The following is a 13,779-nucleotide window of genomic DNA, read 5'->3' as shown; positions in this document are numbered from 1 at the left end:
GTGCCAGACAATACCATTGGGATCGGTATTTCTCGGAGTTTTATGTCGCGCCATAAAATATAAGAAAAACAACAACAAAAACCTTTTATTTATTAATTTATTTACTGACGCGCTGTCGTCTGTTCTTTCATCGCTGACATTTTCAGACACTTTCGAAAATCACCTTTAACGATTTTGAAAATTTTTTGAAAAAAATCTGAACTAAGAAACATGGTTAACGTAGCTCATCTCATCTCATCTCATCGCAATTGTAAATGAAAAAAAAATCATATAAACAAACTATATGACAATATTGATTGTTCATTATTATGGGTACATAGCTAAGTTTAAAATTCAAAAAAGAAATTTTTTATTGATACAAACAAAAGAGAAAACACAAAACAATGTCAACTGCCAAACCAAAACCATACATCACGTTCCAAGGTTCACAAAATTTCAGACTACGAATCATTCTTTCCACATTATCTGGGAAACCAATTAAAATTGAGAAAATCCGTTCCACTGATTTAAATCCAGGTCTAAAAGATTATGAAGTTTCCTTCTTAAGATTAATAGAATCAGTAACTAATGGTTCCGTCATTGAAATCTCATACACAGGTACAACAATCCTTTATAAACCAGGTATAATCACAGGTGGTGCACATACACATAATTGTCCCCCATCAAAACCAGTAGGATATTTCGTAGAACCAATGTTATACCTAGCACCCTTCTCCAAGAAGAAATTCTCAATCTTATTTAAAGGTATCACTGCATCTCATCAAGATGCAGGTATTGAAGCAATTAAATGGGGACTATTACCAATATTAGAGAAATTCGGTTGTAGAGAATGTGCATTACATACATTGAAAAGAGGATCCCCTCCAAATGGTGGTGGGGAAGTTCATCTCGTCGTGGATTCTCTAATTGCTCAACCTATCACTATGCATGAATTGGAAAGACCAACTATAGCAACCATAAGAGGTGTCGCATATTCAACACGTGTAAGTCCATCAATGGTTAATAGAATGATTGACTCTGCAAAGAAAGTATTGAAAGATATTAGTTGCCCCGTAGAAATAACTGCAGATGTTTGGAGAGGTGAAAATTCAGGTAAGAGTCCAGGTTGGGGGATTACATTAGTTGCAGAAACGAAAAAAGGTTGGTGTTACTTAACAGAGGCAATTGGTGACGCAGGTGATGTTCCAGAAGATATCGGTCAATTAGTAGCATATCGTCTCCTAGAGGAAATATCGACAAGTGCAGCAGTCGGTAGAAATCAATTAGCATTAGCCATGGTCTATATGGTCATCGGTAAAGAAGATATCGGTAGATTGAGAATAACGAAAGACGAAATAGATGAAAACTTTATTAATTTACTAAGAGATATCAAAAAAGTATTTGGTACAGAAGTGTTCCTAAAACCAGTAGATGATTTGACCCATCCTGATGATTTCATCGCTACGATAAAAGGGGTGGGTTTCACTAATACTAGTAAAAAGATTGCTTAATCTAACAATGAAGAAGGAAGAAAAACCAATTTATGCATTTTGATCCCCTCGATCTACATAATTATAAAGAACATGTCTCTCGTAGTATATTTGCGTATGCGTGTATGTGCTTATTTAAATTAAAAAAGAAAAAAAGTCGTCATTATTCCATAATTTTAATGCTAATTTTTTTAATGTTTTCATTATTTCCGAGAACTTGGCATATCGATTGTTTGATTACCCAACTTCTCCCATTCATTTAGGATCAATCCATTATAAGTAGAATTCAACTTCATCCATTCTTGAAATGCTCTCGTTATCATGAATTGAGTTTCTTGGAAAATAGTAAATTCTTGTAAAATACATTCTCTTATTAACCATGTTCTATTCAATTGTTCCCCTATACTTTTTCTATCTCTCTTAATAGATGCTTTGATCTTATCATATTCTGTGCCACTAACTTCAGGTTTACCTTTCATAGATTCTAATTTCTCAAGATTTAATTGAACATGTCTTTGTAGCTGAGGAATCGTGTTAGTTGCCATAATACGATATCTTTCAAAAAGTCCTCTTAGAGATAATAAAACGTCTGTATATATTTTAAATTTAGGAATCAATTGGTCTGAAAAGTCTTTAATTGTTTGAAGAGTTATTTCGTTCTTCTTTTCTAGATGTGTTGAAATAATACTGAAATGGTTATTAATGTCTAGGATAGTATCACTTTGTTGGATTGGATATAATTTCGGAGCGAAATTGGTGAAATCTTTAATTAATGAATTAAAAATGGAGTCCTCATGTGCAATTTGATTTAATTTTTTTGAATGTCTTTCAACAAGAATACATATTCTTGACCAAATTTCAATAGATTGATCAATTGAAGAAGTTGCTTTATTCCACTGTTGTGAAATATCCTTTTGCCACATCTTTCTAAATTCAACACTAATTTTCCGATCTGTAAATTCATCTGATGTATCATAAGTTGCTTGTTTTCTCCAGCTGGAAAGATCAGTTGGAGCTGTTAAAAATGTCAGCACTAAATCATCGTTTTTAAAAACAGGATGTTTCATAACTAGATTAATAAATCTTCTCAATCCATTCTTCCTTTTCAGTAAGAAGACTGGATCTGCATTTTGAGATCCAATTCTCTTTGGTGGTAATTCAGGTACCATCCTAAACGGATATCTTCTCAGTAGTATTTCTTGTAACCAAACGAAATCCGAATATCTTCTTATCACACTTTTATCCTTAGGAGAGTCTACGTGAGGAAGATCAACCAAATGTTTGACAGAGTAATTTGCATGCTTGAATAATAAACCTTCTCGTTCAGGGATTTCTTCAATAGCAATTATATCATAATCTAAAGGTTTGTAAGTTTTCCGAATCTTATCACACCAATCATTCAAGGCTTCTTCAACATTATTCGTATCTTCCATAGAATTGCCTATATGCTTATTAGTATCTTGGTTTAATATATTCTCAGGTATAAATGTTTGGTTGGTAGTGGTAGCTTCCGCACTAATAGTAGTGCTGTCATTCGATTGAGTTGCAAGGGTTTCATTCCAAATGCTTTCTTCTAAGACGTCGGCAGATGAATTGAATAAGTCTGACCTAGCTCTATCTATTAACGATACCTTTGTCAGATCGCTAGCTATCCTTGTACTAGTAGAATCATCAGGTCTGTCTGTATTGTTTGACGTAATAGTAGGGTTCGTTGTTGACCATGCGTTAGTTGTTGGCCCTGATCTCCATGGATCAGGCTCTTCCTCGTCATAAGTATTCATATTTGGTCCTAAATTCGATGTGTTATGATGAAGGTTACAACTGTACCAATTTCACCTGTGGATCCATTAGCTATTTATGATTAATGTTTGCTTCTTCTCCTTTGTTCCCTCATATAACAGGAGAGTAATTGTTTGAGATTTAATCGCACTACAAAGCCACGCGTTAGAGGCTAAGTTTATGATGTAACGTCAGAAGGTTGAATTTTAGAGTTAATCAATCCTTTTGTCGGTTCAAAAGAGGATCGAAAGAATATATAAATTATTATTCAGTTAATTAGGAATTAATCGTAACTTATTTATTACATGTGCAAGTGCAGCAGCATTGATAATGATCATCCGGTCGCTTTTCTTAAAATACATAGAGCCTTACATGCCACGATTATAGGTGTTTTTAGGTGACTCAGTCATTCTGTTCAGTATGAGCATCTACAACATCCTCCTCTCCTGTCATGTCCAGGTTGATCCAGCTTGGCCATGCCAATTCTTGTCTCAGGAGATCTTTAAATTTTTCCAACAGAAATTGTTCCAATTTCCCAACATTCTTCAATATGGATCCTTCACCTTGAAGTTGTTCTCCAATTTCAGTGTCTATCTTTAAACTACGTATTATCGATATCCTTTCAAATGGTCTCTTAGGTGCCATTAGTGATCCATTGGGATCTAAAATCGACTCTGTATTATGGGTATCATTATCCAAGATCGGATCACTAACATCACACAAAAAACTAATAAATATTTGTTTAGACATATATGCAACAAGACATAGGGAATGTATACCTAAATCTGTAATACCAAATTTTAATGGTAAAGTAATAAACTCTTTACTTGGATAATTCAATACTAAGTCTGCAGAAAGTGAGATTAATAAATCACCTGTATATTCAACTTCAATAAGAAATTGAACATCACTAGGGGATGGAGCTACCCAATCATCATCACATGATGAGTCCAAATCTTCATTCAAAGCATCATAAAAATCTTGTAAGGGATCATTAATCTCTTTTAAAGTTATCTTTGGTGCAATCTTCCCCAAGGAGAAATCTGTTATTTGTAAATTTCTAACATAACTTGGTAAAGAAATACTTTGCAAATATGAACTTAATTGATTTTTAATAATAAGATTAAGAGCACTATCATTACCTATATTGTCCCAATTAATATCGAATGACATTTTTTCTATTCATTTTCGTTGTCTTAATCTTGAATCTCATCGTCTCAGCAAGCTACAAAATAGTCGTTTTTCTGTATTACTCCTAAAATATTCAAGACTAAAAAGGTGTATATGGAAACAGATACCACAATTCTACAGAAAATACCTTGATTTGCCAATTGAAAGGAAGCAAAAGAAGAAACAATATGATAGTGACAGTTCCAAGAAGCAACAAACTCTTAAGATTCTCATTAGCGTCAACAAAACGTTATCATTTCACTACTACAAGGACTTACAGACGAACCCTTTTTGGGTTTCCACATGAATTTAAAGAACAAAAATATACCCTTCACAAGACGATCCATGCGAAACCTAGAGAACTATATGATATAGCCTGTGAAGTATCTCAATATTCGAAATTTATACCGTATTGCGTTGAATCATTCGTTGATGAGCGTAACTCATCAAATAATAATAGACCAACTGTTGCTGGATTAAGGATCGGGTTTAGGGAGTATGATGAGAAATTTGTTTGTAATGTTAATTGTCAAGAGGTGATAAATAAGGAAAACAAAGATAATCGGTCTTTCATTGTTGAGGCAGACTCCTTGTCTCAGCACTTGTTTGATTCATTTCATTCGGAATGGCTAATTCAACCTCATCCAAGAAGAGGAAGCGACTTCACTCGAGTTGAATTAGCGTTGAGATTTAAATTCAAATCAAGGTTGTATAACGCTGTATCATCAATCTTTGCTAGAAGTGTTACTAAAGTGGTAATGGATGCATTTGAAAGAAGAGTTCATGATTTAAAGCGTTTAGAAATGTCGAGAACTATCTCGACAATGAAAACTGTTGAAGCTGACAAAGAATTATAATGCTAAAACTAATATTTTAATGTATATATGGCCTATATTCATGCTGTAAAATTTCGTATATATATGTATATATACAACCTAATCCTCGCTATCTAATAATTGGTCAAGATGAACGCTGGGTGGTCTGAAGTTCTTCTTTTTGTCGTTAGAGTCTGGAGTTCCTTCGGAGCCAGGATTTAGTTTCAAGCCAAGACCTTCAAAATCTGTAGTATTTAAAGATGCAAAATTAGAGCCATTATTATTCGCAATTATCTGAGTTGGGAAAGTTTGAATCTTCGGCGTACTGTTGGTTGAATCGAATATGCTGCTTCCATTGATACTGTTGTTATTAAATTGAGTCTCCTGTTGTAATATTTCAGTAGGTGAGATAAACATGGAGTTTCTAAACGTACTATTTAAGTCATTATTTGTTTTTTCACTGCTATTGAATTCTGTATTGGAAGATTTCCCATTTAAGAGGTTTAATGCAGATGCAGAGTTCATGCTGTATAATGTCATTCTAGAATTTTTCGGTTTCAAAAACTTTTCTGAAATATCACTTTCATTATCTGAATAATTACTATTATTGGAGGAAGAGGATGCTGATAAAGAAGAACTCTTATTACTATTATTGCTATTATTGAAATAGAACGGATCATATTGATATTTCTCTTCAATTGCTTTACGCTGGTATTCTTTACGTGCACCATTCCAAGCATTAAAGGCTAGGAATGCCCATAATGAAAGAAGTAATACCAAAATGAAAGCTAGACAACTACCAAAGGCGATGAAAACTGTTCCATCCAACTGATTGCTGCGATATATGTTATAGTTACCATCCGTGGCGGGAATCGTTACTGGAGTGGAACTGATTTTTGGAGCAGTAGTAACAGATGCAGTTTGTGATGTATCTATGCTACTGCTACTACTGCTGACTATCTTTGGCATACTTTTTTGGGAAGTAACTGAACTGGTTTTTGTTGTTACTGTAGACTTGGAATTAGAAGTTGAAGACACATTAGTCGATGTTGCTTTATGTGTGCTACTAGAAGAACTAGATGTTGAAGTTTTGGTAGTAGTTACCAACTTCGGTAGCTCTCTTCTTCGAAGCGTTATCTTGCTTGTAGCCGTTAGTGTAGAGACATCGGATTCTGCGTTGACAAAGGTATCACTTAATAAAAGCATAGCAGAAAATCTAAATAAATTTTTATGGAATCGCATGGCCTTGTATTAGTATGGTATAGTATATTTTCTAGTTAGTTTCGTTGGTTGTGGTAAGCAATCACAAAGGAAAAAAATTCCAATTCGAGAAATAGTTGCATTTTCATTATATATTGAATAGAGTCTCCAGCTTAGTTAACCAACTTCATAGAAGTGGGAGAAAGTTAAATTAATTATCTTGCACCATAATAAGCTTTAGCGTTCTGATTGATTTGAATTTACCTTTCTAGGAAAAGCCACCAAAAGTTATCCAGTCTTTCTTCAAAGACATTTACGTAACAGTATGGTACTTCTCTAAAGAATCTTACGGTTATCTTCTTATTTCTGACCTTTTTTCATCGATTTTTCGCGTTTGTTTATTTCGTGTTCCATTTTCCATCCACCACCCAGATGTTCTGCTGAGTTATCTCGGGGCCTATTATGGGGGAAGTGGGGCGGACGCGAAAAATATTCGAAACATGAAGTATCACTTCTGGAGAATTTGATGAGAAAGAACTTCAGCGGTAAAGTTAATTAGTTAGGAAAGTACTGGACTGTGTGACACCACGATAGACTTCTGACATGTTATCAGTTTACTACTAGTAAGAACAAATCTCTTTACTTGGCTCAATAACCACGTTAAACCATTTCGGACTCTTGAAAAACTCAGCGGTTAAATACTTACCTTCTAAAAAAATACAAAAAGCTTGTGTAGGTAGATGGCTTGGCATTACATAATGTTACTCTTATAAATAGTCGACTTAAAAATAGTCTCTATTAGAATTTCCAGTAAAATTACGGAACTTCAGGAGTTGCAAGAGTGTGCCTATAATAAATAGTTAAGTATGACGCGACCATAGGAAAGTAACGTCATAAAAATGCAGGATGGCTCGTATTTATATGCTAAATAGAATTAGATTAAAACCTCCAATTTTCATCAGCGGATTCGATGGCCCATTTGAACTTATCTCTTAAAGTCTTGGTAAATATCTTCTCTATTGGTACATTATATTTTTTGCAAAATGCAACGTTTAATCTTGGATCAATATAATTAAGCTTCGAAGTACCTAGAGAGACCTCCGAGTTTTCTTCTTTGTCTTTCAATTGAATGGTAGCTGTTAGAATCCTTTGTTCTAACTTTTCAATTTGAGCCTTGATCTTTTCAACTGTGTTTAACGACGATCTTAATTCTACGACGTTTGTCTTTAGCTCTTTTGCGTATTGCTTCTTTTTTTCTTCTACTTTATCTAACCATTCTTTCAGTTCAGATTCAGGTAATTCCTTCTCTTTCATGAATTTTTTCTTATCATTCTCTCTTGCAAACTTTTTATGTAACCTGTCCCTTTCTCTTTCGATAATATGCGCATGTATGGATGCTTCATCTTCTTTGGATAAATCGTCCAATTCTTTGAAATATGCTTTATTTTTTTTCAATTCGGATGAATCTAATTGAAGAAGACCTCTTTTCAACCTAATCTTTTGCCATTCTAATTCTTTGATTTTCATATTTGCCTTTTCAACAGATTGTGCATGGCCTTTAGTTACTGTACGTTGATGGTTACATAAAATGGCCACAGTTCTATTAGCTGCGTTATATCTTAATAATTTCTCAGCGACGGTACCTTCATTAGGAATTAAATCTAATTGATCTTGCATTGTCTTGGAAGCGTTATAAGTACGGAAAACTTTCGCCGTTAAACCAGGCATATAACTTTGTAAATGTTTATTTAGAATTGATGGATCTAATCGATCGAATAATTGATGTCCCGGTTGTTTAGGTGGTCTTTTGAAAATGGTTAAATCTTTAAAGACTTGTTTATCTACTTCCACTTGTTGATAATATCTGATGGAATCTTTACCTAAGAAATCAAATATTACTGTATTAGGTGGTTTTAAAGTAACATGCTCATACCTTAAGGAACAACAACCAACGGTATCTGCTTCTTCTTCAGATTTCTCACCACCGGCTCTTAATGCAAATACGTCAATCAAATATATGGCTGTAGCTTTTTGACGCTCTAGCATGAATTTATTCTTTAAACGTTTTCTATAATCTTTTCTGATTGTATCGATGTGATCTTTTAATTGTCTTGCCTTTTCGAATTTTTTAAGATCATTTTGTCCCTTTAAAGATGAGTTAGCGGCTAATCTAACATATTTCAACGAATTAAAGATATTTTCTTTCCACATGGCCAACCATTGGACAGTATTATCATGTCTAACCTCTCCCCACTGATGTCCAGCGGGAGCTTCAGGAATTGGTGCATCTTCACTTAAATTCAAAACGATATCTTCAGGTTGAACTCTTCTTTTCAATTTACCCGTTTTCGGATGAGCACCACGCCCTCTAAATAACCCTGGTGGTTCCACTTTGAAATTACCTACTTGTTCTTTCCTTCCGTCTAATTCACAAAACTTATATTTTTCTTCTGCTTTTTCTCTTTCTAAACGGATTTGTTTCTTTTCTAAACTACTTTTTTGTCTAGTAGCTTCTCTTTGTAAATCATAATAATCGAAAATTTTTTTGAAATCACATTTGGTGAATTCTTTAATTTCAATCCCATTTTTAGTACCACCATTTTGCTCTAGGACATGTAAGAAATCAGTAAAGAAATTTTTTTGGAACGTAGGGTTTTTAGCATGATCAGTTTCCAACATGGCACCAAAGAATCCAGCCACTTCTTCTGCTTCTAATGGTAAATCCACAGGTTTCCCTTCGTAATATAATTTGACATGAGACGGTAATGGTTCATATGGTGGTGGGAGTAATACCCCGTTATGTTTTAATGTAGTCCATTTAATGGAATCATCCTCATTTTGCTTTTCCCACCATTTGTATTCTTCTTCTTCATCGTTCTCCAGTTCCGTACTTACTTCTTTTTTCAATGGTTTATCATCATCGTCACTTTCTTGTTTTGTTTCGTTCTTGGGGTCCGATATCATCTTTTTACTAACTTTTTTCGATTTCTTCTTTGATTTTTTCACTTTCTTTTCTTGACTTGATGATGATCCATCAAACTCTTCTACTTTTATCTTGGATATCTTTTGTTTCTTATTCTTTACAGCGATTGAAGATAAAGTTGCATCTTCATCTTCATCCTCATCACCATCGCCCTCGTCATCATCTAGTATATCATTGATTTTAACTCTTCTTCTTTTCTTTATTGATGCTTGAGATAAAGGCATATCGTCTTCCTCTTCATCGGATGTATAAGATTCTAAGTTCTTACTTTTGTGGGCCCGATTGGGAGATATCGTCATACTAACAATAATATTAATAATAATATATCCTTTTCTTTATAATTATTATGAAAAGTCAGGCACAATAGTATGTCGTATATTCCGTACTGAATTGAGATAGCAAATTTTATATGTATAAGGATCGTAGATCTCTTTAAGCTGCTAAACCAGATATTATACTTACGTACGTATATGTATGTAAGGTATACAATAAACGGCTTTCTAATTTGATAATCTCAGATTGGAAAACGGCTCACCTTTATCGAATATAAGTTTCCTAGCCCATCAGAACATTAAGATCCCTTACGCATACCGTGTCTTCCTCTCGAGATGACCATGAAGAGGTTTTTTTGTATCTGTTTGTACTTTTTCCAGTTTCAAAAAATTTGGAAAGGGCAAAATAAAAAAAAAAATAATCGACAAAAACGCGTAAATCCTCATTATGCCAGGTGTTCGTGATTTCGGGGTTTTTTATTGAGAGATTGGGAGAAAGCCGGTTGTGATACAGTAGATATATTGTCGTCTATGTTAGCTTAAATAATTCCCCTTTTTACCTTAAGGATCAGGGTTTATGCTCTCAAGCTGCTCAGAATGTATAATATCTGTTGAAAAAGGGTCAGAAGTACCCCATAGTTATATGTGAATAAAATAACAATGGAGGTATACACCGTTAACGATATTGACGCTGCTTTCTTTACGTATTGAAAGTTGATGATAAAAAGGGAAGGTACTACTGCTATGCTAAAGGTTCTTATTTCATAAAAGGCCAAGAGTTTAGTTGGTACACTCAAAACCATGAATGTGTTCTCATGTTTTCATTTATTACACACTCTATATACAAGATGTTATGACTTACAGAATCAATAGTTGCTCGATTTTGATAATCCAAGAAAACTACAAACAGTTAATCTGTTAAGGAAAATAATTTCTATTCCAAGCCTTCTTTATTGATTAGGAAAAAAGTAGCATTTGAACTGCATAGTCTATTTGTGATTTTCCATGTGTCAATAACTTTACTTTTCGATGATGATGTCTAAGAAGAGCCCCATGGGCGGCTAAATGTACGTACCCGTTTCGGATGTACTTACTTAGGGTAAAATTGAAACAAGCCCTGATGTGCCAAGCTCCAACGCCCTTACTCAGGGTGCAGGATAAATTTCCCGGTGGTTTTGTTAGGGAGGCAATCAAAAACATCGCCGTCAACGAATATTTCCTAAATAGGAAATGACAACAAAAATGAAATTGTAAAAGAGGAAAAAAAATATCCTGGCAAATTGAAAGATTCAGAAATAAATCACAAAACCTTCATCTTCCTTTTGATAATTGATGTTTCATTTTCTAACTATATCTCCCTAAAATTACTTGATTGATCGATTTTATCTCAATTGTTTGTTTCATTTTACATTTAGAATATAAATAATATCGAGTATATTTTTCTTCCCAAAAAATATTCATATCCCAGGTATTTTACTAAATTGGGATTGGTCCTGTCATCATTTAATCTAACCTACTCTTTTCTTTATCAATTCAAGGAAATATCCTCCATATTCACATTCCATCACTTCTGCATTTTCAAAGACACTAATCTTTCTTATATTCATTACTAAACAGACAAGGCAATAAAAAAGAAATACTTTCAGGAAACGAAACAACAATACCTCAATAAGATCAAAAAACAATGTCATTAGCACCATTACAAACAATTAATGACAAGCAAGTAAATACCCGTTCTAGAGCTGTTAATACTCCTGTCAAAAATGCTTTGAAACCAAATACACCAATTTATTCACAACATAATAATCCAGACGACAAAGAAAATAATGATCCATCACCAGAAATTAATGCCAATAACAAGCATAAGAGAGTTATGACAGAACAACCTCAACCAAAGAAGAAAAAGGAAAAACTCTCATCCTTATGTAAGACACCGCCATCATTAATTAAGACAAGAGGCAGAGACTACCGTAGAGAACATTTCCTTGGAGAAGGTGGATTTGCACGTTGCTTCCAAATAAAAGATGAAAGTGGGAAAATTTTTGCCGCTAAGACAGTGGCTAAAATATCTATTAAATCTGAAAAGACTAAGAGAAAATTATTATCAGAAATTCAAATCCATAAGAGTATGAAACATTCGAATATTGTTCAATTTATTGATTGTTTTGAAGATGATGCAAACGTTTATATCTTATTGGAAATTTGTCCCAATGGTTCTTTAATGGATCTTTTAAAAAAAAGGAAAAGTTTAACTGAACCTGAAGTTAGATTTTTCACAACTCAAATATGTGGTGCCATTAAATATTTGCATTCAAGACGAATTATTCATAGAGATTTAAAGTTAGGAAATATTTTCTTTGATAAAGATTATAATCTAAAAGTAGGTGATTTTGGATTAGCTGCTGTATTGGCTAATGATCGTGAAAGAAAATATACCGTTTGTGGTACTCCAAATTATATTGCTCCAGAAGTTTTAATGGGTAAACATTCAGGTCATTCCTTTGAAGTTGATATATGGTCAATTGGGGTTATGATTTATGCATTGTTAGTCGGTAAACCCCCATTTCAAGCTAAAGATGTTAATGTTATATATGAAAGAATAAAACTTTGTAAATATGGTTATCCAAAGGATAAATATGTTTCCAAAGAAGCAGAAATATTAATTCATGACATTTTATCATTAAATCCATTACAAAGGCCTACCATAATAGATATAATTGATGATGTTTGGTTTAGAGGGGTTTTCCCAGCTAGAATCAGTCCTGACGTTATGGATACAGTTCCAAACTATGAAGAAGAATTAACATTAGAAGAATCATTTATAAATTTCAAAAATTGTATGGCTAATTGTGGTTTAATTGAGAGTGGGAATAAGCGTAGAACAAGCAGTAGTAATAAAATTTCCTCCGTTACAGGAAACGATGATAATGGTACTAATATTGAAGGGACATCAAATGTTTCTTCTAGTAAGACAGAATCAAATAATGGACCATCAGCCAATGCAACGAATACTGCATCTTCTAGTAATAAACCATTTGATTATAGGACAATACTCCCACATGCTTTATCCCCTGGTGGGACGAAGAATAAATATAAAGAGGTTATTGATCTAGAGGCACAAAGGAAATTGAACAATCTTGCGCGTGAGGCAAGAATTCGTAGAGCACAACAAAGTAATATGAAAAACAGTTTACAACCAATGTTATCCAATGTAATTAAATCTGAAATTTCATTAAGAATTTTATCAAGTGAATGTTTATTGGCAATGAATGGTATTCTTGAAGCTGAAGCACAAAAGAAAATGGGTGGATTACCGAAACTTAGATTACCTAAGATTAAACATCCTATAGTGGTTACTAAATGGGTAGATTATTCAAATAAACATGGATTTTCATATCAATTATCCACCGAGGATATTGGTGTTTTGTTTAATAATGGTACTACTGTTCTCCGATTAGCTGATGCAGAAGAATTCTGGTATATTAGTTATGACGATAGAGAAGGTTGGGTGGCAGGTCATTATCTTTTAGCAGATAGACCAAGAGAACTTTCAAGACATTTAGAGATTGTTGAATTTTTCGCTAAATATATGTCAGCAAATTTAAGTCGAGTTTCTACATTTGTTAGAGAAGAATATCATAAAGATGATGTTTTTTTAAGAAGGTATACAAGATATAAACAATTCGTAATGTTTGAATTAAGTGATGGTACATTCCAATTTAATTTTAAAGATCATCATAAATTCGCCATATCGGAAGGTGGCAAATTAGTTACATATATTTCTCCAGATCATGCAAGTTTGACGTATCCATTGGTGGAAGTATTGAAAAATGGTGGAATACCTAATAATCCAGGATGTAATTTTATGGAAAAACTATATTTAATAAAGGAAGGTTTGAAGCAAAAATCTTCCATACTCACCTTAGGTCAAACATAAAGAAAAAACCTGGAAACCTGGAAAGAATGAAACATGCATTCAAAATATATATATACATACATATTACTGGTATAGATATGTATGCCCGATGAGCATACTAGTTTTAGTCTATATGCATTAGTTTTATAACGCAAATATAAAGAAAAAATAATAA

The 13,779-nt window shown here is 33.4% G+C and overlaps 7 protein-coding genes across 7 annotated transcripts; 3 read left to right on the top strand and 4 right to left on the bottom strand.

The window, feature by feature from the left end:
• Positions 1 to 383: 383 nt before the first annotated feature.
• RCL1 (rRNA-processing endoribonuclease) lies at positions 384 to 1,490 on the top strand (the record flags this gene model as incomplete). The annotated part of the gene is made up of 1 exon (XM_003669129.1): positions 384 to 1,490. One exon carries the CDS (start codon positions 384 to 386, stop codon positions 1,488 to 1,490), a length of 1,107 nt encoding a protein of 368 aa, XP_003669177.1.
• Positions 1,491 to 1,672: 182 nt separating this feature from the next.
• On the bottom strand, positions 1,673 to 3,250 carry MVP1 (Mvp1p; the record flags this gene model as incomplete). Its single annotated transcript, XM_003669128.1, has 1 exon — positions 1,673 to 3,250. One exon carries the CDS (start codon positions 3,248 to 3,250, stop codon positions 1,673 to 1,675), a length of 1,578 nt encoding a protein of 525 aa, XP_003669176.1.
• Positions 3,251 to 3,650: 400 nt separating this feature from the next.
• MDM12 (ERMES complex subunit MDM12) lies at positions 3,651 to 4,421 on the bottom strand (the record flags this gene model as incomplete). The annotated part of the gene is made up of 1 exon (XM_003669127.1): positions 3,651 to 4,421. The coding sequence occupies one exon, from the start codon at positions 4,419 to 4,421 to the stop codon at positions 3,651 to 3,653; it is 771 nt and encodes a 256-aa protein (XP_003669175.1).
• Positions 4,422 to 4,606: 185 nt separating this feature from the next.
• Positions 4,607 to 5,275, top strand: COQ10 (ubiquinone-binding protein COQ10; the record flags this gene model as incomplete). The annotated part of the gene is made up of 1 exon (XM_003669126.1): positions 4,607 to 5,275. The coding sequence occupies one exon, from the start codon at positions 4,607 to 4,609 to the stop codon at positions 5,273 to 5,275; it is 669 nt and encodes a 222-aa protein (XP_003669174.1).
• A 78-nt stretch (positions 5,276 to 5,353) lies between these two features.
• On the bottom strand, positions 5,354 to 6,475 carry CSI2 (Csi2p; the record flags this gene model as incomplete). The annotated part of the gene is made up of 1 exon (XM_003669125.1): positions 5,354 to 6,475. One exon carries the CDS (start codon positions 6,473 to 6,475, stop codon positions 5,354 to 5,356), a length of 1,122 nt encoding a protein of 373 aa, XP_003669173.1.
• Positions 6,476 to 7,372: 897 nt separating this feature from the next.
• On the bottom strand, positions 7,373 to 9,715 carry TOP1 (DNA topoisomerase 1; the record flags this gene model as incomplete). The annotated part of the gene is made up of 1 exon (XM_003669124.1): positions 7,373 to 9,715. The coding sequence occupies one exon, from the start codon at positions 9,713 to 9,715 to the stop codon at positions 7,373 to 7,375; it is 2,343 nt and encodes a 780-aa protein (XP_003669172.1).
• A 1,657-nt stretch (positions 9,716 to 11,372) lies between these two features.
• Positions 11,373 to 13,625, top strand: CDC5 (polo kinase CDC5; the record flags this gene model as incomplete). Its single annotated transcript, XM_003669123.1, has 1 exon — positions 11,373 to 13,625. One exon carries the CDS (start codon positions 11,373 to 11,375, stop codon positions 13,623 to 13,625), a length of 2,253 nt encoding a protein of 750 aa, XP_003669171.1.
• Positions 13,626 to 13,779: the final 154 nt, after the last annotated feature.

This window comes from Naumovozyma dairenensis, chromosome 3 (assembly GCF_000227115.2).
Source record: "Naumovozyma dairenensis CBS 421 chromosome 3, complete genome".
In the NCBI taxonomy this organism is placed as follows: Eukaryota; Fungi; Ascomycota; class Saccharomycetes; order Saccharomycetales; family Saccharomycetaceae; genus Naumovozyma; species Naumovozyma dairenensis.
Note: the sequence above shows the minus strand (reverse complement) of the source record. Positions and strands in the feature narration are given on the sequence as shown.